This window comes from Phoca vitulina, unplaced genomic scaffold (genome assembly GCF_004348235.1).
Source record: "Phoca vitulina isolate PV1807 unplaced genomic scaffold, GSC_HSeal_1.0 scaffold52, whole genome shotgun sequence".
NCBI lineage: Eukaryota > Metazoa > Chordata > Mammalia > Carnivora > Phocidae > Phoca > Phoca vitulina.
This window is the reverse complement of record NW_022589755.1, coordinates 8,623,360-8,641,949: the sequence shown is the minus strand read 5'-3', so window position 1 is coordinate 8,641,949 and position 18,590 is coordinate 8,623,360. Positions and strand designations below refer to the sequence as shown.

At 54.7% G+C, this 18,590-nt stretch overlaps 1 protein-coding gene across 1 annotated transcript; it reads right to left on the bottom strand.

Annotated features, from left to right (window-relative positions):
* Window positions 1–6,308: 6,308 nt before the first annotated feature.
* On the bottom strand, window positions 6,309–15,699 carry DACT3 (dishevelled binding antagonist of beta catenin 3). Its single transcript, XM_032388648.1, has 4 exons — window positions 15,367–15,699; window positions 9,853–9,949; window positions 9,533–9,685; window positions 6,309–8,580 (listed from the first exon to the last, which is right to left on the bottom strand). The coding sequence occupies exons 1-4, from the start codon at window positions 15,613–15,615 to the stop codon at window positions 7,184–7,186; spliced, it is 1,896 nt and encodes a 631-aa protein (XP_032244539.1). The 5' UTR covers window positions 15,616–15,699; the 3' UTR covers window positions 6,309–7,183.
* Window positions 15,700–18,590: the final 2,891 nt, after the last annotated feature.

Genomic DNA, 18,590 nt, shown 5'->3' with positions numbered 1-18,590 from the left:
ACACGCTGTCATGCACACAAGCTCCTGCTGAGCTTTGCGCAGTGCACGCCACACACAGCCGTCCCCGCCCTCACCCCGCAGTCTCTAGTGGCCCACGTGCTGACGGGCACAAGATCTCGCTCATCCTCTCATCTCCGAGTGCCCCGCACAGTGACACGCGCCCTCACGCGCTGTCACGACACCGTGACAGTCTCTCACTATCCCACACGATCTGATCTGTGTCACACAGAGTCACACAGTTTCTCACAGTCCGTCAGTGTGGCTGACATACACTGTCACACTCACATGGTCCCTCTGTCACCCCCACTCCCCGCGGGGCCTGTCACAACGCCTTCTCACGCCACCTGAGTGCGTCCCACTCATCCGGTCTCACCCTCTGTCACACATCGTCTGCCCGTGTGACACGCACAGCGCTCGTGTCCGCCCCCTGTTGCACACTGTGCCACACAATCTCTCGCTCTCACATAGTCTCTTGATGTCACAACCAGTTCCCCGAATAGTGTCTCAGGCACACCCAACCTCACGGGGTCCCACGCAGTCACCTGCATGTCATCTCTCATCCCACAACACAGTCGCACACAACCTCTGCGTGTAACACATGGTTTCACCGTCACACCCTGTGTCTGGTGGTCACAAAATCTCACAGCCACACACCAACCCCTGGCGTCACGCGCAATCTCACGGTAGTACGCACTAACACAGCCTGTTGGCGTCACACGCCATTCCCCGGTGTCACCCAGGGGCAGCCACGGTGTCTCTCCCGCCCTCGGCACGCCCCGGGCGGGCGCCCACACTCAGCCCTCGGGCCTCTCGCGACAGCCCCCTGGTGGCCACACGGGGGCGCCCGCGGCCCGCCGACGCCGAAGCCGTAGGCGGAGGTGGAAATTGGGAGGGCAAGGCGCCCGGGTGGGCGGGCGGGGGGTGCAGACCCGGGAGGGAGACCCGGACACAGAAGGTGGAGGGGGCTGGAGGCCAGAGGGAGAGAACTGAAGATGGACTGGGACAAGAGAGATTCAAAGAGGCGGGGAGAGAGATGCAGAGAGATGCAGAGAGATGCAGAGTGGCAGAGAGAGAGGCAGAGACAGAAATTTGGGGAGATAGAGACCTAGGGACTAGGTGCAACAGAGACAGGCAGAGGACTGCAGAGACAGAGACATGCAGGGTATAGGAGAGACACACAGACAGAAATGTAGAGAGTCGGAGACAGGGACCGAGAAACGCAGACACCCAGAGACACAGAAGCGAACAGACAGACGAACTCGCACACCGAGCGGCCCACAGGGGATGGTGGCGGAGGCGGGGCCTGCAGGGCGCGCCCCAGGGGCGTGGCCCGGGGCGGTCGAAGGGGCGGGGTTAGGGGCGGGGTTCCGAAGGGGCCCGTCCCGGGGCGGACCATTAGGGGCGTGGGCTGGCGGAGTCGTGCCCGGAGGGGCGGGTGTTGGGGAGAGGTGGAGGTCCTGGAAGGAGCGTCTCCGCCAGTCAGCGCATCCCAATCCGGTTTTTACCGACTGGATGGGGAAGCGAGACCGGCCGGGAGGGGACACCGGCCCAGGTGCCTGGTAGCGATTTCATATGAGGGTATCGGACCCTGACTCCCCGCGCCCCAACCCCACAGGAGCAACGGGGCCAGGTGGGGGAGGGGAACAGGGCTCACATCTGGAAAGCATCAGGCGCGCCGGACGTGCCAGGGCCCCGGGCCCGGCTGCGGAAGGGGGGAGGGGAGCTAGGGCGCCCTCGTCCTCCCCCTTAGCGGGGTCTGCCGGCGCCGGGGAGGGGCCTGGGCTTGCGCCGAGCCTCTGCGCCTCCCGCAGCTGGTTTCCATCAGCGGTCTTGGCCCGGGCCGCCCCTAAGGAGGAAACCCAGCTTAGAGTGGGGGAAGACAGGGTGACGACCCAGTCTCCTATCCCCCCTCCCTGACGGCAGCCAGACGCTGGGGGGCGGGGGAGACGGACTGACCGACGCTGCTTGAACCGTACATAACCTCCAGTTCTCGCCGGAGCTGCAGACCTCAGCCGTCTTAACACCGACGCATAACTTTAGTTTCCAGGTATGCAATGCTGTCCTGTGCTGCAAAGGAATCGCCCCAGCCTCGTGACAGCCTAGGAGTCAGTGGTATTATTGTGCCCATTTTTTGGAGGGGGAAACTGAGACCCTGGATTCGGCTTCAGTTCTGGCTTTAATTATTCAAGAAATGTGCAATGAACGCCAACAGTAACTCTAGGGTCGAATACCCCATCGCCTATTGTATGTTCCCAGCTGGACGTCTGCTGGGTATCCCACTCAGCCATCCGACACTGAGCTCTGGATTCCACCCGCCAAACCCTCTCCTAATGCAGTCTCAACCATCTGATAGTAACTCTTTGGGGTCATTCTTGATTTCCCTCCCTCTCTCTCACCTCACAACTGATCTTAGTAACAAATGCCATTAACTCCGGCTTCCGGCTGTCCCCAGTGTGCAGTCACTTCTCACCTCCTCTGCCGCCCACACTCCGGTCCAGCCACCATTCCTCACTGGCTTCCCTCATCCTGGTCCCCAGAGAGCAGCCAGAAGGGACCCTGTTTGAGACGAAGTCCCCAGATAATAGCAAATGTTAGCGAGGGGGTGGCGAAATTGGAACCCTCACACACTTGTGGTGGGAAGTAAAATGTTCCAGCCACCATAGATAACAGTATGGCCGTTCTTCAAAAGGTTAAGGTCACCATATGACCCAGCAATTCCACTCCTAGGTATCTACCTAAACCCAAAAACACCCATCCATACAAAAACTTGTACATGAACGTTCATAGCAGCATGATTCATAATAGCCCCCAAGTGGAAATGACCCAAATATCAACTGATGAGTGGAAAAACTAAATGTGGTCTGTCCAGACCGTGGGATATCATTTGTCAATAAAAAGAACCAGAGTACTTTCACATGCTGCCATGGACTGAACTTTGAAAACATCAGGCTGAGTGAAAGAAGTCGGTCCCAAAAGGCCACATATTGCATAATTCCACTGACAGGAAATGTCCAGAATAGGCCAATATATAGGGACAGAGAGTGAGTCAGATTAGGAGTTTCCAGGGGCGGGGGATAGTGGAGGATGACAGCTAAGGGTGCAAAATTTCTTATTGGGATGGATATTCTTAAACTGGTTATGGTGATAGTGACACAACTCTGTGAATATACTAAACGCCACTGAACTCTGTACTTATAGGGGTGAATTTTATGGTAGGTGAATTATATCTCAATAGAGCTGTTAATCCTTTCACCTCCCTTCTGCCCCCCAAAAAACCCAAGTCCCTCTTGTGCTCAGAATTCTCCCATGGCTCCCACCTCCCTCAAAGTAAAAACCAAAATCGTCATTAAGGCCCATGATGCCCCACGCAATGTAGTGGGCCCTACCATTCTCTGCCCCCCACCCTGGCTACTCCCACCACTGTTGTCCATCCTGCCAAGACATTCACAAGCCTCACTCCCCCACCTCCTTCAGATCTCTGTTCAAATGTCACCTTCTCAACTAGACCATCCTGATCACTCTACTTAAAATCACAAACTCCTCTGCTCCCCCATCCCACCCAATTCCCTCATATCTCTGCTCAGTTTTTCCCCATAGGCCCTATCACTTTTAACAAATTATAGAATTTATTTACTTATTATGTCAACACCCTTGCCCCCCTCCCTGGCTCCCACCCCTGTAAGCAGTTCCTTTTGCACCCTTCTAGAAATAATCCATATAGCAAATAGGCTATGTAGGGCAGTGCTTAAGAGCATGGACTCTTAGGCAGCCTGAACTTAAATCTGGCTTTGCTGCTTATTAACTTACTCCAGGCAAGTTACTTAACATCTGTGCCTCAGTTTCTCCATCTGTAAAATGGGCATAATAGTATCTATATATCTATCTAATAGGCTCTCGAGTTCTGAGCATTAAATGAGTCACCGAGAGTCTGGCATGCAATAAATGCTCAATTTATTGTTAGCTGTTGTTTTTTAATTTGTTTTGTTTTTTTAAGTAGGCTTCATGCCCAATACAGGAGTTGAATTCACCACCCTGAGATTAAGAGTCGCGTGCTTTACCAACTGAGCCAGCCAGGCGTCCCGCTGTTATTATTTTATTATTATTTTTTTTTAATGAGTAAGCACTAAAATCTTTAAAAAGAAGGAAGGCCATCCATATGACCTTGACATATGACCACCAAGTGGCCTGTGTAGCCTTTGACAAGTCCCTTCCCCCAAGTATAGTTACCTGTTTGACTCAATGGAGATGGGGCAAATATTCCCAAAGGCCTGACAAGCAATGGCTTTTCCTGGCTAACTTTCAAAACTGACTTGTATTTATTGGTACTCTAAACGAAATACGTGTTTATCCATACACACACACTGCCCTCCCACCTTCTACAACGGAAGGAAGCTCCGCAGGAAGGAACTTTTTTTTCCCCCTGCTTTGTTCCTTGCCATTTCCCCACCGCCTCAGTGGGCACTGGGCATGCAGGTGAGCGTAGCAGGTCTGGTCTCTGCTCTCTCAGACTTCAAAGCTACAGAGAGGTGGACCCACCCATGTAAAGACACAAAAGTCAAAGCAGAATAAATACCATTCTTCAGACTGTGGAGTCAGGTGGGGGTTGGGTCCTAGCCTTAGCTCCCACCTTCTTGCTGTGCGATCAGGGTTAGCAACAGCCCCTCCCCAAACTTCTACTTACCCACCCATGAAATCGATATGATTACCGAACTTACCCAATAGAAATATGGGCAAAGGGTGTGAACAGGCAACTCATAGAATTAAAAGTGGTCCAACAAACATAGAAAAGTATGTGGTGCCTCAAGGAAACAGGGAGGGAGACATGCTAATTAAAACAGAACACTTAAGCGTCTGCCTTCGGCTCAGGTCATGATCCCGGGGTCCTGGGATCGAGCCCCACATCGGGCTCCATGCTCCGCGGGAAGCCTGCTTCTCCCTCTCTCACTCCCACTGCTTGTGTTCCCTCTCTCACTGTGTCTGTCTCTGTCAAATAAATAAATAAAATCTTTAAAAAAATAAAAAAATAAAACAGAACACAGTTTTCCCTCGGAAGATTGGCAAAAATATTCGGTGAACAGGTGGAAAAATGGGCATCTCAGAAATTGCTGTTGGAAATGTCAATTGAGCGCACGCTTAGTGGAAGGAAGTGTGGCAATGTCAATTAAAAGTTTTTAAATGAGCATACTATAATGACCAAGCAATTCTATTTCTAGGAGTGGGGCCTCTGGAAATACATACATATATGCACAGAGGTAGGTGCAAGGACATTGCTGCAGCGAAGTTCCTAATAGCACAAGAATTGGCAGAGCTGACAATCCCAAAGTGGCCTCTTATGCAGCTATTGATAATACAGTGATGGGGGCACCTGGCTGGCTCAATCGGTAGAGCATGAGACTCTTGATCTCAGGGCTGTGAGTTCAGGCCCCAGTTGGGCGTAGAGATTACTTAAAAATAAAATCTTTAAAAAATAATAATATAGTGACAGGAAAACATGTCATCTAAATTTAGATGAAATGGACAAATTCCTAGAAAAATACAACTTAATAAAACAGACACAGGAAGAAATAGAAAAGCTAAATAGTACCATAACCATCAAAGAAATCCTTTTTTTTTTTAAGAGCCAGAGAACAGGAGCAGGGATGGGGGGAGAGGGGCAGAGGGAGAGAATCTTAAGCAGGCTCCATGCCCAGTGTGGAGCCCAACACGGAGCTCAATTCCACAACACTGAGATTATGACCTGTGCTGAAATCAACAGTCGGATGCTTAACCAACTAAGCCACCAAGACACCCCTAAAGAAATCAATTCTTAATTGAAATCCTTCCCATAAAGAAATCTCTGGACACAGATGACTTAAGACCACCAAAAAAACAGTGATAAACAGGGCAAATATAAAGCTCAATTTATATATGTATATATATGTAAATATATATAATATAACTATATGTATATAATAGTTATGTATTTGTATAATTACTTAGATTAATATATGTATGCAAATGCATAAAGGAAAACATGCAAGGATACACATCAAACTGATTATGATAACTTCTGAGAGAAGGGATTTGGGGTTGTCCCTTTACCTATGTTTTTATGAAACAATGTTTATGCCCAAACACAACTCAATCAGAGGTCAGATTCCTTGTAGTAAAATAGCTGATGATAGGAAAATTAGGTTGAGACCCACCCTGAGATCTGCCATCTGGTTCTGGACATTACTATATTCAAAGCAAACAGTAGTCGCTCACTAAATGTTAGTCCAAAAGAAAATCATGTGTCCCATTTTACCACAGAAGAAGAGTCCACCACATATGTAACATTGTGCATTTATTTACAAAGAGGTTAGAGAAACACACAGTCTGGCCCCCCTGTGCACTGGGGAGTCACCATCGTCATAATAAATACAGTAATTTTAAAAAAAGAAAAAAATACTGGATTGGAACAGTTGAGGGTCTTCCTGGGCTCCCTGAACTCCCTCAGCTGGGGAGAAAGGGGGCACGAGATAGAAGCCATCTTCCTTCCCCTCTTCTACCTCCTAATCCACCATAATTGTCCAGGGATAGAGGTGAAAGAGTGTTTCTTTCCAGGTGTTACCACCTCCTACTTGACCCTCAAAACCCCAGAGTCAGTGCTCCTTCCTTTCCCAGGGCACTCTGCAAGCACCACCTGGGTCAGACACAGAATCTCTGACCATGGTGCCAAGGGGATATCCTAAGAATCCAGGGACATGGACGGGGGCACTTTGTGAATGGGGGGTGGGGAGGGACACCGTATCTGGGCATGGAAAGGAGGAGTAAGAGGGTTCAGTGACAGAAGTGAACGGGAACAAACGGACTAAGTGTCTAAACTAAAATGGGGAAATTCAAACTGAATTACCCCTTCTGCATACCATAGTACACCCATAGTACAGATGAGGAAAGTGAGGCCCAGACAAAGGGAACTTTCTTGCCCATAGGCTGCAGAGCCAGCAGCTGAACTGGGTCAAACAGGGCTCCTCCCCCATTCCTCCCTACGGTGGAGGGGGAGCCTTTTCAACCAAGACTTGCAGTGGATGGGGGGCAGTGAGGAAGGGTCTTTGGAAGCAGAGAAAATGGTGGTCTTTGGAAGGGAGGTATGGAAGGGTCGGTGATTGGGAGTGTGGTGGTGCAGAGGCCATGAAGGGGGAGCCCGAGCAAACTCCCAAACTCACACGGTAGTCATGACCTTGAGAGAACCCGAACGGAAACGCAGTATCTTTTTCTTGAGTGCGTGGGAAGCCTTGATCTTCACAAAGACCTTGGCGGGGCCCGCGGGCGCCCCTCCACCCGCACCACCCCCCGCCCCAGAGGCTGCGGTGGCCGCCACCAGCTGCTGCGGCCACACCAGGCCACCGCTGCCGTCTGAGTCGCTGGATGCGGAGCTGAAGGCCGGCGACTCGCCCTCGCTGGCGCTCGATTCACTCTCCCCATAGCCGCCGCCAACGCCGCCTGCGGGCCCCCGGCGTCCAAGGGGCCCCAGGCGCCCGGCCGAGCACTCCGAGTCGCTGCCCGCGCAGCCGTAGAGAAGGCGGCGCTGAGGAGCGGACGGCGATGGGCCGGGCCCCGGGCCGCGGGCCGCCGGGGCTCGGGGGCGGCCGCGGCGCCCGTCCGCAGCGTCGATCTCGGCCGTGGAGCGCCAGCGGCGGCAGGACCCCGCGGCCTGAGCCGCGAGCGTGGGCGCGGGGCCGCGGCGGGGCCTCGGCGGCCGAGGCTCCTCCCGTTCGGCCGTGGGGTACTTGGGGGGCCCCGGAGGAACGGCGGCCGCGCGGCCCAACAGACTGGTCTCGGACTGGGAGCGCGCGGCCTTGCGGGCCCTGGGCGAGCCCCGGCGGCCCGAGGCCTCCGTCATGCGTCCGCGGCGGCCGGCGGCCCGGGGACGCTCCCGGGGCGGGGACTGCTCCACGCTGCGGCCGCGGGTCAGTGGTGGCGCTTTGCGGCGCGCCGCGCGGCCGGGGAGGCCGCGGCTGGCGGCCTGCGCGCCCGGGATGTACTGTGCCTTCACCAGGCGACCCTCGGCCGGGCTGTCGGGGGGCGAGGGAGCGGCGGGCGGCGCGGCGGGCTCGGGCGCCGTCTCCGACTCCCACGGCGAGGCCCAGGCGCGGCCTAAGGCGGCCGGGCTGGCGGGACGGCCCCCCGCGCGCTCCACCGGGGGCTCGGGCGCGGGCCGCGCGCCTCCGGGGGGCGGGGACACGTCGGGCGGCCTCTGGCGCACGCTGTTCTGGCGCCGCGGGCCCCCGTCCGCGCCCCCGGGACTGGTCCGGGGCTGGCCCGCCCCCCGGCGGCGGCGCCTGCGCAGGAGCGCCGAGATGTAGCCGTCCAGGGGCCGCCCCGCACCCGAGGCGTCGGGCGAGTCTGCGGGAGGCCGGCCGCAGGGCCGCGGGCTGCGCAGCGCCACGGCGTGCAGGGGGCTGGGCGTCAGGAAGGGCCCGGCGCGGGCCCGCCGCTCGGCGGAGGAGCAGGCCTCCGGGCCCGCAGAGCCCGCTGCCGTCGGGTAGGGCGCCGAGTAGGATCGCGGCACGGCCGCCCGAGCGCTCACCGCCTCTGGAGCGCTGGGACTGGCGTCTCCTACGGAGGGAGGCAAAAAAAAAAAAAAAAGGAAGAGAGTGGAGGGACCCTCGAAGCCCTTGCTCAGTGAGTCTAGGTGGGGCAAGTTGCCTACCCCGTCCTCTTCCGCTGTCATCAAAAACCCTTCCCCTCGTACCGGGTTCATAACAAAATCTTCACAAGACCCTGAATCTTCACTGCCCTGCCTCTGCCTCTCGGACCTCCATCTCTAACCCCTCTCTTCTATAATTCTAGGTCTCCAGCTCCACTGACCTCCTGGAAGCACACGCCAGTCACGTTCCAGCCCCAGGGCCTTTGCACTTGCTGTTCGTGCTACCTGGAACACGCTTCCCTGAGGATATCCGCTTGGCCCACTCCCTCACTTACTTTAGGGCGCCACTCAAATGTCAGAGTCTCAGTGACACCCTCCCTAGCCATGTCTCCTAAAATTGCAACTTCCTCCCCAACTCAAAAGGGGATGCCCTCCCTAGCCCCCTTCCCTTTCTTCTCATCTTATATGTCTATATCTTATTTATCTCATATATTATCTGTTTCTCCCACTGGAAAGTCAGCTTTATGAGGACAGGGATTTTTTTTTTTCACTGTCGTATCCCTCACCACTGAAACAGAGCTGAGCTGGCACAGAGCAGGGGCTCAGAGACTTACTTGCATAAATGAACAACAGCAGTTGCTGTTTACAAGTGGCTACCAAGTACCAAGTCGAATGGCAGTTAGGGCTGAGGCTCACTGAATATGCGAAACTTCCCTATGAGGTAGGTGCTGTTATGAATCCCATTTTAACAGATGGAGAAACAGAGGCCCAGAAAGAAGCAACATGCTCAAAATCACATGAGGAGGGAGGGTCACAGCTAGAGTTTGAATCCAGGTCAGTCTGACTCAGAAGCTTGTGCTCAAAACCATTCTCTTACTGCCCATTCCCTGGTTCTCGGGGCCCCAACCCCACCCACCTTACCTAGGGACTTGGGCCTCTCGCTGGCATAGATGCCCCGGGGTTCAGAGGGACCCAGGCGTCCATAGGAGCCAGATCCAGAGAAGCCACTGTCCCCACAGAAGGTAGAGGGTGGTGAGTCTGGACCTCCTGTGGAGCTGGGGTCTTCATAGAAGCCTGGATTCCAGGGAGAGGAGGAGAGACAATCAGGGGCCTGGATGGGGAAACCAGGGGTGGGGAGAGGAAGAGACCAAGAGGCAGAGACAGGGAAACCTGCGAGGTAGGGGGCAGTAGGAAAGATAGGGGTGTTTCAAGCAGACCCTGCTCCCTCCAAGCATACTCACCTGAGCTGCGCCCGCTCTCCTGTTCCAGACCCCCAGACTCCAGGCTCAGGTCTCCCAGTTGCTGGCCCAGGTCCCAGATGAGCCCAGGCAAGGCCTCCTGAGGGCATAAGGAGAGCAGGATGGTCAGAATGTCCCCAATCCTCTTCCGCCTGGTCCCCCCACCCCCCCCCCCCCCCCGGCGCTCCCCCCACCCGCCAATGGGCAGAGTTTCACTTTGACAATGAGGCTCTGATTTCAAAAGTATAAAAGCAGTACCCAAGTCCCAGGATCCCCCTCAAGATCTCTGTCCCTTCATCCCATTAGAAGTCCTGCTGATTGTCTAACTCGAGTCCTTCATGCTGCAGCTACATCATCCTTTCTTAGGTGGGATAAGCTTCAGAAGAACCCATCCCTTGCCCCCTCTCTGTCAAGTGTTCCCTCCACTTGTGCTCATAGCCCCTTAACCCCTATTAGAACGTCCCTCTTGGAGTCTCCGTTCAGATGGTCTCGCTGTAAGGGCAGTTCGCTGCTAAAAGTTGGTATCCAGGACTTAGCAGATCCCTTATCCATTGGTCTGCCTCCTCCCAGTCCTTGACCTTCTCTTCTCAGATGCTCCCATCTTCCCCCACTGCCCCTTATCGTCAGCAGAAAGCCCTTTTGCAAGTCTTCCTTAAGTCCTTCCTGCTGCAGACCGATTCTTTCCCTCATATGGATAAAACAGGCTGACCACGACTCATATAAGCCTTTGCTCCTTCCCTCAGGAAGAACCCCCCCCCCCACAATGCCTACTGGAAAGTCCTTCTGTGAGTCTAGCCTGTAGCAATATTACAGTAGTGAGCCCCAGCAGGTTCCCTTGCCCCAGGGAACCACACCTTCCTCCTGCCCTTGCTTCCTTCCCACCCAGAAGCCTCCACTGTCTGCCCGCTGCGCCTCATCCCCATGAGAAAGTTCGGTTGAGTCTATCCTGGATCCTTCTTGCTGCAGGAAATGACCATTTCTTATCAGGTGCGAATAAATGAAGGTGAAAACCCTTTTAGGGGAGCGGCAGTGACCAGGGACGGGGCTAGGGGCTAACACAACGCAGATGGGGCCTCCGAGACACTAGGACCTAACCCCATTTTGGAAAAACAGGGCCAGATCCAGGAAGAGTCTCACATGGGTCTGGGCGAGGCTAGAGGTGGCAGCCGCCGAGGGCTGACGGTTGACCCTCAGACAAAAGCAGCTTGTCTGGACGGCGGGAGGGAGGGAAGGAGGGGGGAGGAGCCGGGAGGCCAGGCGCCCAGCCCTGCCTATTTAGGGCAGAAAGACTGGTCGGCTCCCCCGCAGTCCCCTCCCCTCCCCCAGCTTCCTACTCCTGTGGCTGCTCTCCTGGGCCCCCGTCCTCACCCCTCACCCCCCCAACAGAAGCCCCCATCTGGGCTTGTTTATGGGAGGAAAGTCAACAAATCATTCCATGTTGGGCTCCTGCCCTGGGTGTGCAGAGATGCTCAGGGTGGCCTCATCTTGGAGCAGAACCCAGGAAAGCAGCCGAATTGTGCAGCGTCAGCGGTGGCTAAAAAAAATGTGGCAGACCAGCCATGTACCCCATGTCATGTCCCCCACTAATCACCCCCTTGCTCACTCTGCTCTAGCCACGCTCCCTGGACGTGCCGTGCTGTGTGGTGCTCCTACCTCAGTAAGGACGTGTTCCCCCTGCATTTCTTCCTGGCTCCCTCCCTGGCTTCATTCAGATCTTTGCTTACATGATCCCTCCTCTGACCGGTCTTTCCAAAATAGCTCCCCTGTCATTTTGCACCCGTTGACCTGCTTTTTTTCCCTTCCCTGCAACATAGCAGTAATGACCTCCTGGCTCAAAACGATGCATCAGGTTGTCCTTGGGTTATTGTCCGTCTTGCTAAATGTCATCCCTGGAAGGCAGAGATTTTTTTGTCTGCTCTGTTCATTTCAGCTTCCTTCCCCACCCCCCAGTGCATAGCACAGTGCCCAGCACAAAGCAGGTGCTCAGGAAATGGCTGATGAAAATGAATGTCTATAGCGGAATACTATACAGCTGTCAAAATGGAAGGAGGCCATTTCTACACAGAATCATCACTAAGAGGGGGCGCCTGGGTGGCTCAGTGGGTTAAGCGTCTGCCTTCAGCTCAGATCACGATCACTTGTCCCGGGATCGAGCCCCGCATGGGGCTCCCTGCTCAGCGGGGAGTCTACTTCTCCCTCTACCCCTCACCCTGCTCTCTCTTGCTCGCTCTCTCTCTCAAATGAATAAAATCTTAAAAAAAAAAAAAAAAAAAAAGAATCATCACTAAGATACAGCATTGAGCAGAAAAAGAAAAGTGCAGAGTATGAGCCGGAGTCAGATTTACCTGAAGGGCCTGGGTCCCACCTCCAGAGCTTCTGATTCCAGTCTGGAGCCCAAGAATCTGCATAGCTTACAAGTTCCATGGTATGCTGCTTAGTCCAGCGGCCACACTTTAAGAACCACTGGCATTATCTCTGGGACCTCAACCAAGAGACGGGAATTTGCAAGAAGCAAAGCAAAACTCTACGTTTCTTGGCATGTAAGCTCGTCCTACAAGTAGATGCATTGGTAAGAGGTCTGGAGGGACTCACGCCAAGGTGACAGTGGTGGTGATCTCAGAGGAGATCCTGTGTGATCTTTAGCAGGTTACTCCCCCTCCCTGGGCCCTGGTTTCCTCGTCTGTAACATGGCGTCATTCAACTCCCTCCCTTACAGGGTGTTGTGAGGATTATATGATTTAAAACAGCAGTTCCCTTTAAGCTCTTAATAATTGCTAGCTTTTATTATTACATGAAAGCTATGAATTTCTTAACAAGGAAAATATAAAGTCATGTTTTACTTGTGTAATTAAAAATAAATATAAAAGGATGGATTCCGGGGGTAAGTTCTGCAGGCCTAATTTCAGTTTTTGCTCTGTAGGGAAGAGGAGGACTTAGGGGGACAGAGAGGAGAGGGCTCCTCTTCCCCCATGCCTGGGCCCTCCAACACCACCCCAAGTCTACACACTCCCATTGTTTGTAAGTTTGACCCCCTCCCTTCCAGGAGCAAAGCGATGGGTGCCTGGGTGGCTCAGTCCTTAAGCGTCTGCCTTCGACTCAGGTCGTGATCCCGTATTGGGTCCTGGGATGGAGCCCCGCATGGGGTCCTGCATCGGGTCCCAGGTCGGGCTCCTTGCTCAGTGGGGAGCCTGCTTCTCCCTCTCCCACCCCCCCTGCTTGTGTTCCCTCTCTCTTTCTCTGTCAAATTAATTAATTAATTAATTAATTTAATTAAATCTCTATTAAAAAAAAAAAAGACCAGAAGGACCTTGGTCTGAATCCTGCTCCCTATGTACCCACAATGCCCCTCAGTCCCCCGCCCCTTTTTTTTGCAAGCCCTTCTGCCGGCCGTCTCTGGCCGTCCAGTTCAAGCAGGTATTTTTTTTTTTTTTTCAAGCAGGTTTAACATGCGTGTGATTAAGACCCCTGGAGACCCCTTGGCCCAAACTTTTCCAGACCTTTGTTCCCCGCTGCTCACATGCCCCTAGTCTGTATCCAGTTCCCTTTATCGCTATTTGGAAGTCCTTCTGCAAGTCTAACTTAAGTCCTTCTTGCTGGAAGGGGACCCTTTTTCTCGGTGGGAGAGAACAGAACTCCTACCCCCATCCAGGATTCTCACCTCTTTTCTCTGAGATGTCCCTGGTCTTTACCTGCGTCCCCACTACTCCTATTAGGAACGAATCAAGTCCGGCTCCAAAGGGAGTGTATTCCTTGGTAGGGGGTTGCGGGGCGGGAGGGGTTAGCATCATGAGACAGAGGCTCAGGGATCAGAGGAGGGACCCACACCCTCTTCAGAAGGACCCAGGAACCCCCAACCGCAGAGGAGTTTATATTTAGCGCTTCTCTGTTCCTCCCCTCCGCGCCGCTGCCTTCCTCCCGCTGCCTGCCACCGCCTCCTCCCTGACGCTGGGACGGAGCTTTGCCTGGAGAGTGTGGGGGGGATGAGGCCTCTCCACTACCACCTCCTGGGGGGCGGGGTAGACAGAGGGGCAGAGAAGGGGGAGACTCAGCGGCAGGGATAAGGAAGCTGAAGGGCAGAGAGGGGAGACTGAGGCAGACAGAGGGACTGAGGGACAGGAAGGAAGGACACAGCTCGCCCATCCCCAGGCTCTCTCCCTCTCCTCGTACGTGGGGTGGGAGGTACCTTCCCCAGCCCAGCCAGCTTGGGTGGGGGGGGGGAGCTGGTGAAGGCCCCCACAACGCGTCTCTAACTTTGGGAGGGGGTGGGGCCTCCCACAGCTGTTTCTGTTTCCAGAGAAGAATGTGCAGGGTCCCACTCCCGGTCGGGGGAGGGGCTGTGCGTGCAGCCCCGGAGTCTGGCGTCAGTCCTCCTCCCCATTCCCCATCTGGGGAGGGGGCAGTGGAGGTCAGCAGCAGGGAGAGCCCCCTCCCCCGCCGCCATGGCTCAGGTTTCCCCAAACGGGAAGCTCTGACCACACACAGGCTTGGGGATGGGATCTGCAAGGGAAGCCAGGGTCTGGGGCCTGGCAGGCTGGGGGGAGGGGAAAAGAGAGATAGGGACAGGGACGTGGGGCGGGAAGAGAGAGAGGTGCAGAAAGGCAAGAGAAGGCCAGGGAGACGGACATAGAGAGACACAGAGAGAGGGAGGATTAAGAAAGACAGAAACAGACGCCGAAAGTCAGAGATGTGGCAATAGGGAGATAGAGTGAGAGAAATCCAGGAAGAGGAGAATCAAAGAATGACAGAGAAGGAGAGAGGGGTGGTGCTCTTGAAGTCATTCTGGAGACCTCTGCCTCATTTTCTACCATCAGAGCACTCAGGGAGTTCAGAAGGCAGACCCCCATGCTGCCTCGACCTGCCTCTTCTGGGGTCCACCAAGGCTGGGACCAGCTAGGAAAGGAGGGAAAGTGTCACGGCAGAGTAAAGATCACCGCGGGGTCCTCAAGGACTGCAAGCTTCCTCTCAGCAGTGATCCCTCCCTCAGGAGGCCTGAGGATCCCCTCCCCCCACCCCGCCCCCTCCAGAGATCTCCAAGCACACCGGGACTTAGGGAAGATGGAGCCCTGGTGGCGGGGCCGGGGGGGGGGGGGGGGGGGGGTGGCATGTTTGGATCCCGGCTGTGTGACCTTGGGTGAGTCACTTGCCATCTCTGAGCCTCAGCTTCTTGCTCTGTAAAATGGGGACTATCACCCCCTTCTCCCCGCAAGCTGCGAGAAGACAACGCATGCCAAATACTCGGCCCAGGCTTGACACATACTTAGCGCCCAGAAGAATCTTCTTTGGGGAAGGGGCCTGTGCATTTCACTAGGCTCCAGCGGAAGCGATGCGGTTCCCCTTCCCCAGTTCGGGGGTGAGCAGACCAGATCCCGCCCGCCGCCCATACTCCTGGGTCTCCAGCCCCACCCCCTGTCCATTCCCCCTCCCCCACCGGAACGGGTGTCTGAGCATCCAACCGAGACAGACAGACAGACAGACACAGACGGGGGCGGAGGGATGGACGGACAGGCGGCCCCTCACCAGCTGCTCCTCCAGGGCCGCTGCGGCCCGGCGCGCCGCCGCGGCATCTTCGTCCTCATCGGCGTCCTCCTCGTCCTCGGCCTCGGCGCCCCCCATTCCGGGCTGGGCCAGCCGCAGCGCCTGCTGCACGCGGTACTCCTGTCTCTCCCGGAGCCAGTGCAACTCGCAGAGCCCGGCCAGGCTGCCCTCCAGCCAGCCCCGCAGCCGGCCCCGCTCGGGGCTCACCGGGAACGAGAAGGCCCGGATCATGGCTGCGGCCCCCCACCCCAGCCCGGCCGGGCCCCACGGCCACCCCTCTCCGGGTCCCACCTCCCCGCCCCAACAGCCCGCCTGCCCGCCCGCCCGCTGGCCCGGCTGTCACCGTCTCATCTGCATAGGCGCCCGCCCATTGGGCCGCCCACCCGCGCCTTATCTGCATGGCCACGCCCCCAGCGACAGAGCAACCGTCGCCTATTGGCTGGAACCCTCCCTTACGAAGATGCCCGGCGGCGCACCCGCGCCCCCCCAACGCGACGCATGCTCGCAGCTTCCTACTCTCTTTGCTTCTGGGCGGCCTCGCCACGCCCCACCGCTTGCCTGCCTTTGGGCCCTCGTCACGCCCCCTCTCGCGTCACAATGAAACAAGTCCGCCCTTGCTCCAATGTCATTGGTCCGTGCCTCCCCGGTCCCGCAGCTGGTTCCGCCCACTTGCGGGCGAGCTCTGGCTACCATTGGACTGTCCGGCGAAAGGGGAAGGGTGATCTATAAATAGAGAATGGGTCCACGTGACAGTTTGGCAACCGTTCCTCTCCCCCCACCCCTAGCAACCCTGAGCGGCTGAGGCTGTGCAGGGGGCGGAAAGGGTTATCGAGTCGAGCCCTGATTTTGCCTCCTCTTCCACGAAGCCTTCCCAGACACTCAGCTGTAAAACTAGAGGCCAGCCAAGACCGACATCCTTCCATAAAATAATGCTTCTAAGCGGGACCGGCTTCACGGGCGTGTGACCAGCTTAGGAGGGCCCTGCACTTGGTTTAATATTGGTTGTTCTTGTCTTGGAAATTCTTAATTTTTGAACAAGGGGTCTCGCATTTTCGTTTTGCCCCAGGCTTCACAAATTATGTACCCAGTCTTGCTTCTAAGAGTCAGATTGGTTGTATCCCAAATTCTGGAATTGTAAGACCAGCCTGGGTGGAAGATTCTGTGATTCGACCAGAACAGAATCTAAGCGTCTTTTGTCTCCCAGATCGTGTGGGGCATTGCGTTCACCGTTCTACGATTCCAGGAGCCTTTGTTCGACGTTCTAAGAGGCTTTGTTCTCAGCATTCTAAGATGCTCTGTTCTCAACGTTCTGTGGTCCTAAGAGTCTGAGCCTGACTTTGGTTTCCAAGGTTCCCTTCTCGCTCCCCAGGCTCCGCGAGCCGGGCTGGCGCCCCCTCAGGCGGCCAGCCTGTGTCACTACGCCGAGTGTGTGTCCCTACAACCTTGGAGATCTAGCTCCAAGATTCGTACCCATTTCTCAGACAGACCTTGACTCCCTAAAAGCTAGGGCCCAGAAGATCATGTGAGAACTTCCCTCTTTTATGACCCCCTCTTTTATGACACCAGAAGACATCTGTTCGTAAGCTGGAGAGGCAGTGATAACCATTGAGAACTAACTCTGGAACCAGGGGGGGGGGGGGGGGGGGGGGGCGGAGCCCCAGCCCCTGCCACTTTCTAGCTGTGTGACCTTGGGAAACTTGCTTAACCTCTGTGCCTCAGTGTCCTTATCTGTATGATGGGGGTCATAATACTGCCTACCTTATCCAGGCATTCTAAGGACTGAGTGAGATAGCTGTCCAGTGCCTTCCATGTATAAAGAGCCACAGAAGGGTCTGATAAATAAGGACAAAATAATCCCAAGGAGAAAAATGAGCCTGGACTTTAATATCGACAAAGTATATTCACTCCCCCTCTTGTTTAAGACAGACCTAGACTTTCCTTAAACAGTCTTAATTTTCCAACAGTGGGGAGATGATCGGGATTCATGATAGGTGGTTCTGGGGAGCTTGCTCTCAAACGAGATTTTCTTAGTAGTGTCTGGGGTGATGTCAGGGTTGGGCTTTCATCTCTGCTGTTTGTGCAAAGCCCGTTGAACCATTTCTTGCATAAAATGTTGGGTCTGGGCATTCATGGATGGGTATTCCTAGGAAGAGCAATAAAAAGAGAATTATTAATGGTTGAATAAGGGAGTAACACCAAGATCGGAGGCCCAAGGGCAGCCAATTGCAAGGGTTCCCAGAAGGAGGTACAGAGAGATCCTTAGTTGATGGAGTCAGATCAGCGGTCACAATTCTGCGGATTTCCTCGGTGGCCTCTTGATGTTCTTACCGATGATGATCAGGTCTGAGGAGTCCCCAGAAATGAATGTGCAGCAGTAGCTTCCAACGAGAGCATACAAGTCCTTCCCTTGGAAGTCCCTAACCTGGTACTAAAGTTGTCCAAACCTGGTTGGAGGCCGTATGAAATCCTCGGAGCTTACTGCTAAGCATTTGACTTCTTGTTCCAAGCCTCCTTTGGATGCTAATGAAAGAAGGGGTCACAGTCATACTGGATCGTGTGTCTGCGTGGTGATTTTCAGCCTTCACAGGATGTGGCAGATCTCATATTTGTGGGGAATTGGGTGGGGCTTTGAGAGAAGAAAGAGTGAAGTTTAGACATTGATAGAATGAAGAGGACTCAAAACCCTGAAAAGGACTTACAGGATTGGCAAGATAACAGAAGCCAGTCCAGTTTCCGGTAGGTAGATATCAATCTGCAAAACCTTTATGCATAAAATACACATCATTGGGGGCAATCCCCAGACTCATGGAAATCATTGTCTTATTTATTTGAGGGGTCAGAAAATAAATGTGGGGTTTGTTGTTTTGGGTTTTTTGTTGTTGTTGTTGTTGTTGTTGTTGTTGTTTTAAATGTTGATTAAGGGTGAAAAACCAGGGGCATCTGAGTGGCTCAGTTGGTTAAGCATCTGCCTTTGGCTCAGGTCATGATCCTGGGGGTCCTGGGATTGAGCCCCACATGGGGCTCCCTGCTCAGCGGGGAGTCTGCTTCTCCCTCTCTCTCCCTCTCTGCTGCGCACACGCGCTCTCTCTCTCTTAAATAAATAAAGAAAATATTTTTTTTTTTAAAGATTTTATTTATTTCCTTGACAGAGAGAGACACAGCGAGAGAGGGAACACAAGCAGGGGGAGTGGGAGAGGGAGAAGCAG

Excerpts from the sequence above, each read along its gene's own strand:
- DACT3 (XM_032388648.1), bottom strand. The coding sequence starts at position 15,615 with ATGATCCGGGCCTTCTCGTTCCCGGTGAGCCCCGAGCGGGGCCGGCTG. Across the intron at positions 9,686-9,852 it reads GGAGAGCGGGCGCAGCTCAG|GCTTCTATGAAGACCCCAGC; the intron begins GTGAGTATGCTT and ends CCTGGAATCCAG. Across the intron at positions 8,581-9,532 it reads CGAGAGGCCCAAGTCCCTAG|GAGACGCCAGTCCCAGCGCT; the intron begins GTAAGGTGGGTG and ends CTCCCTCCGTAG.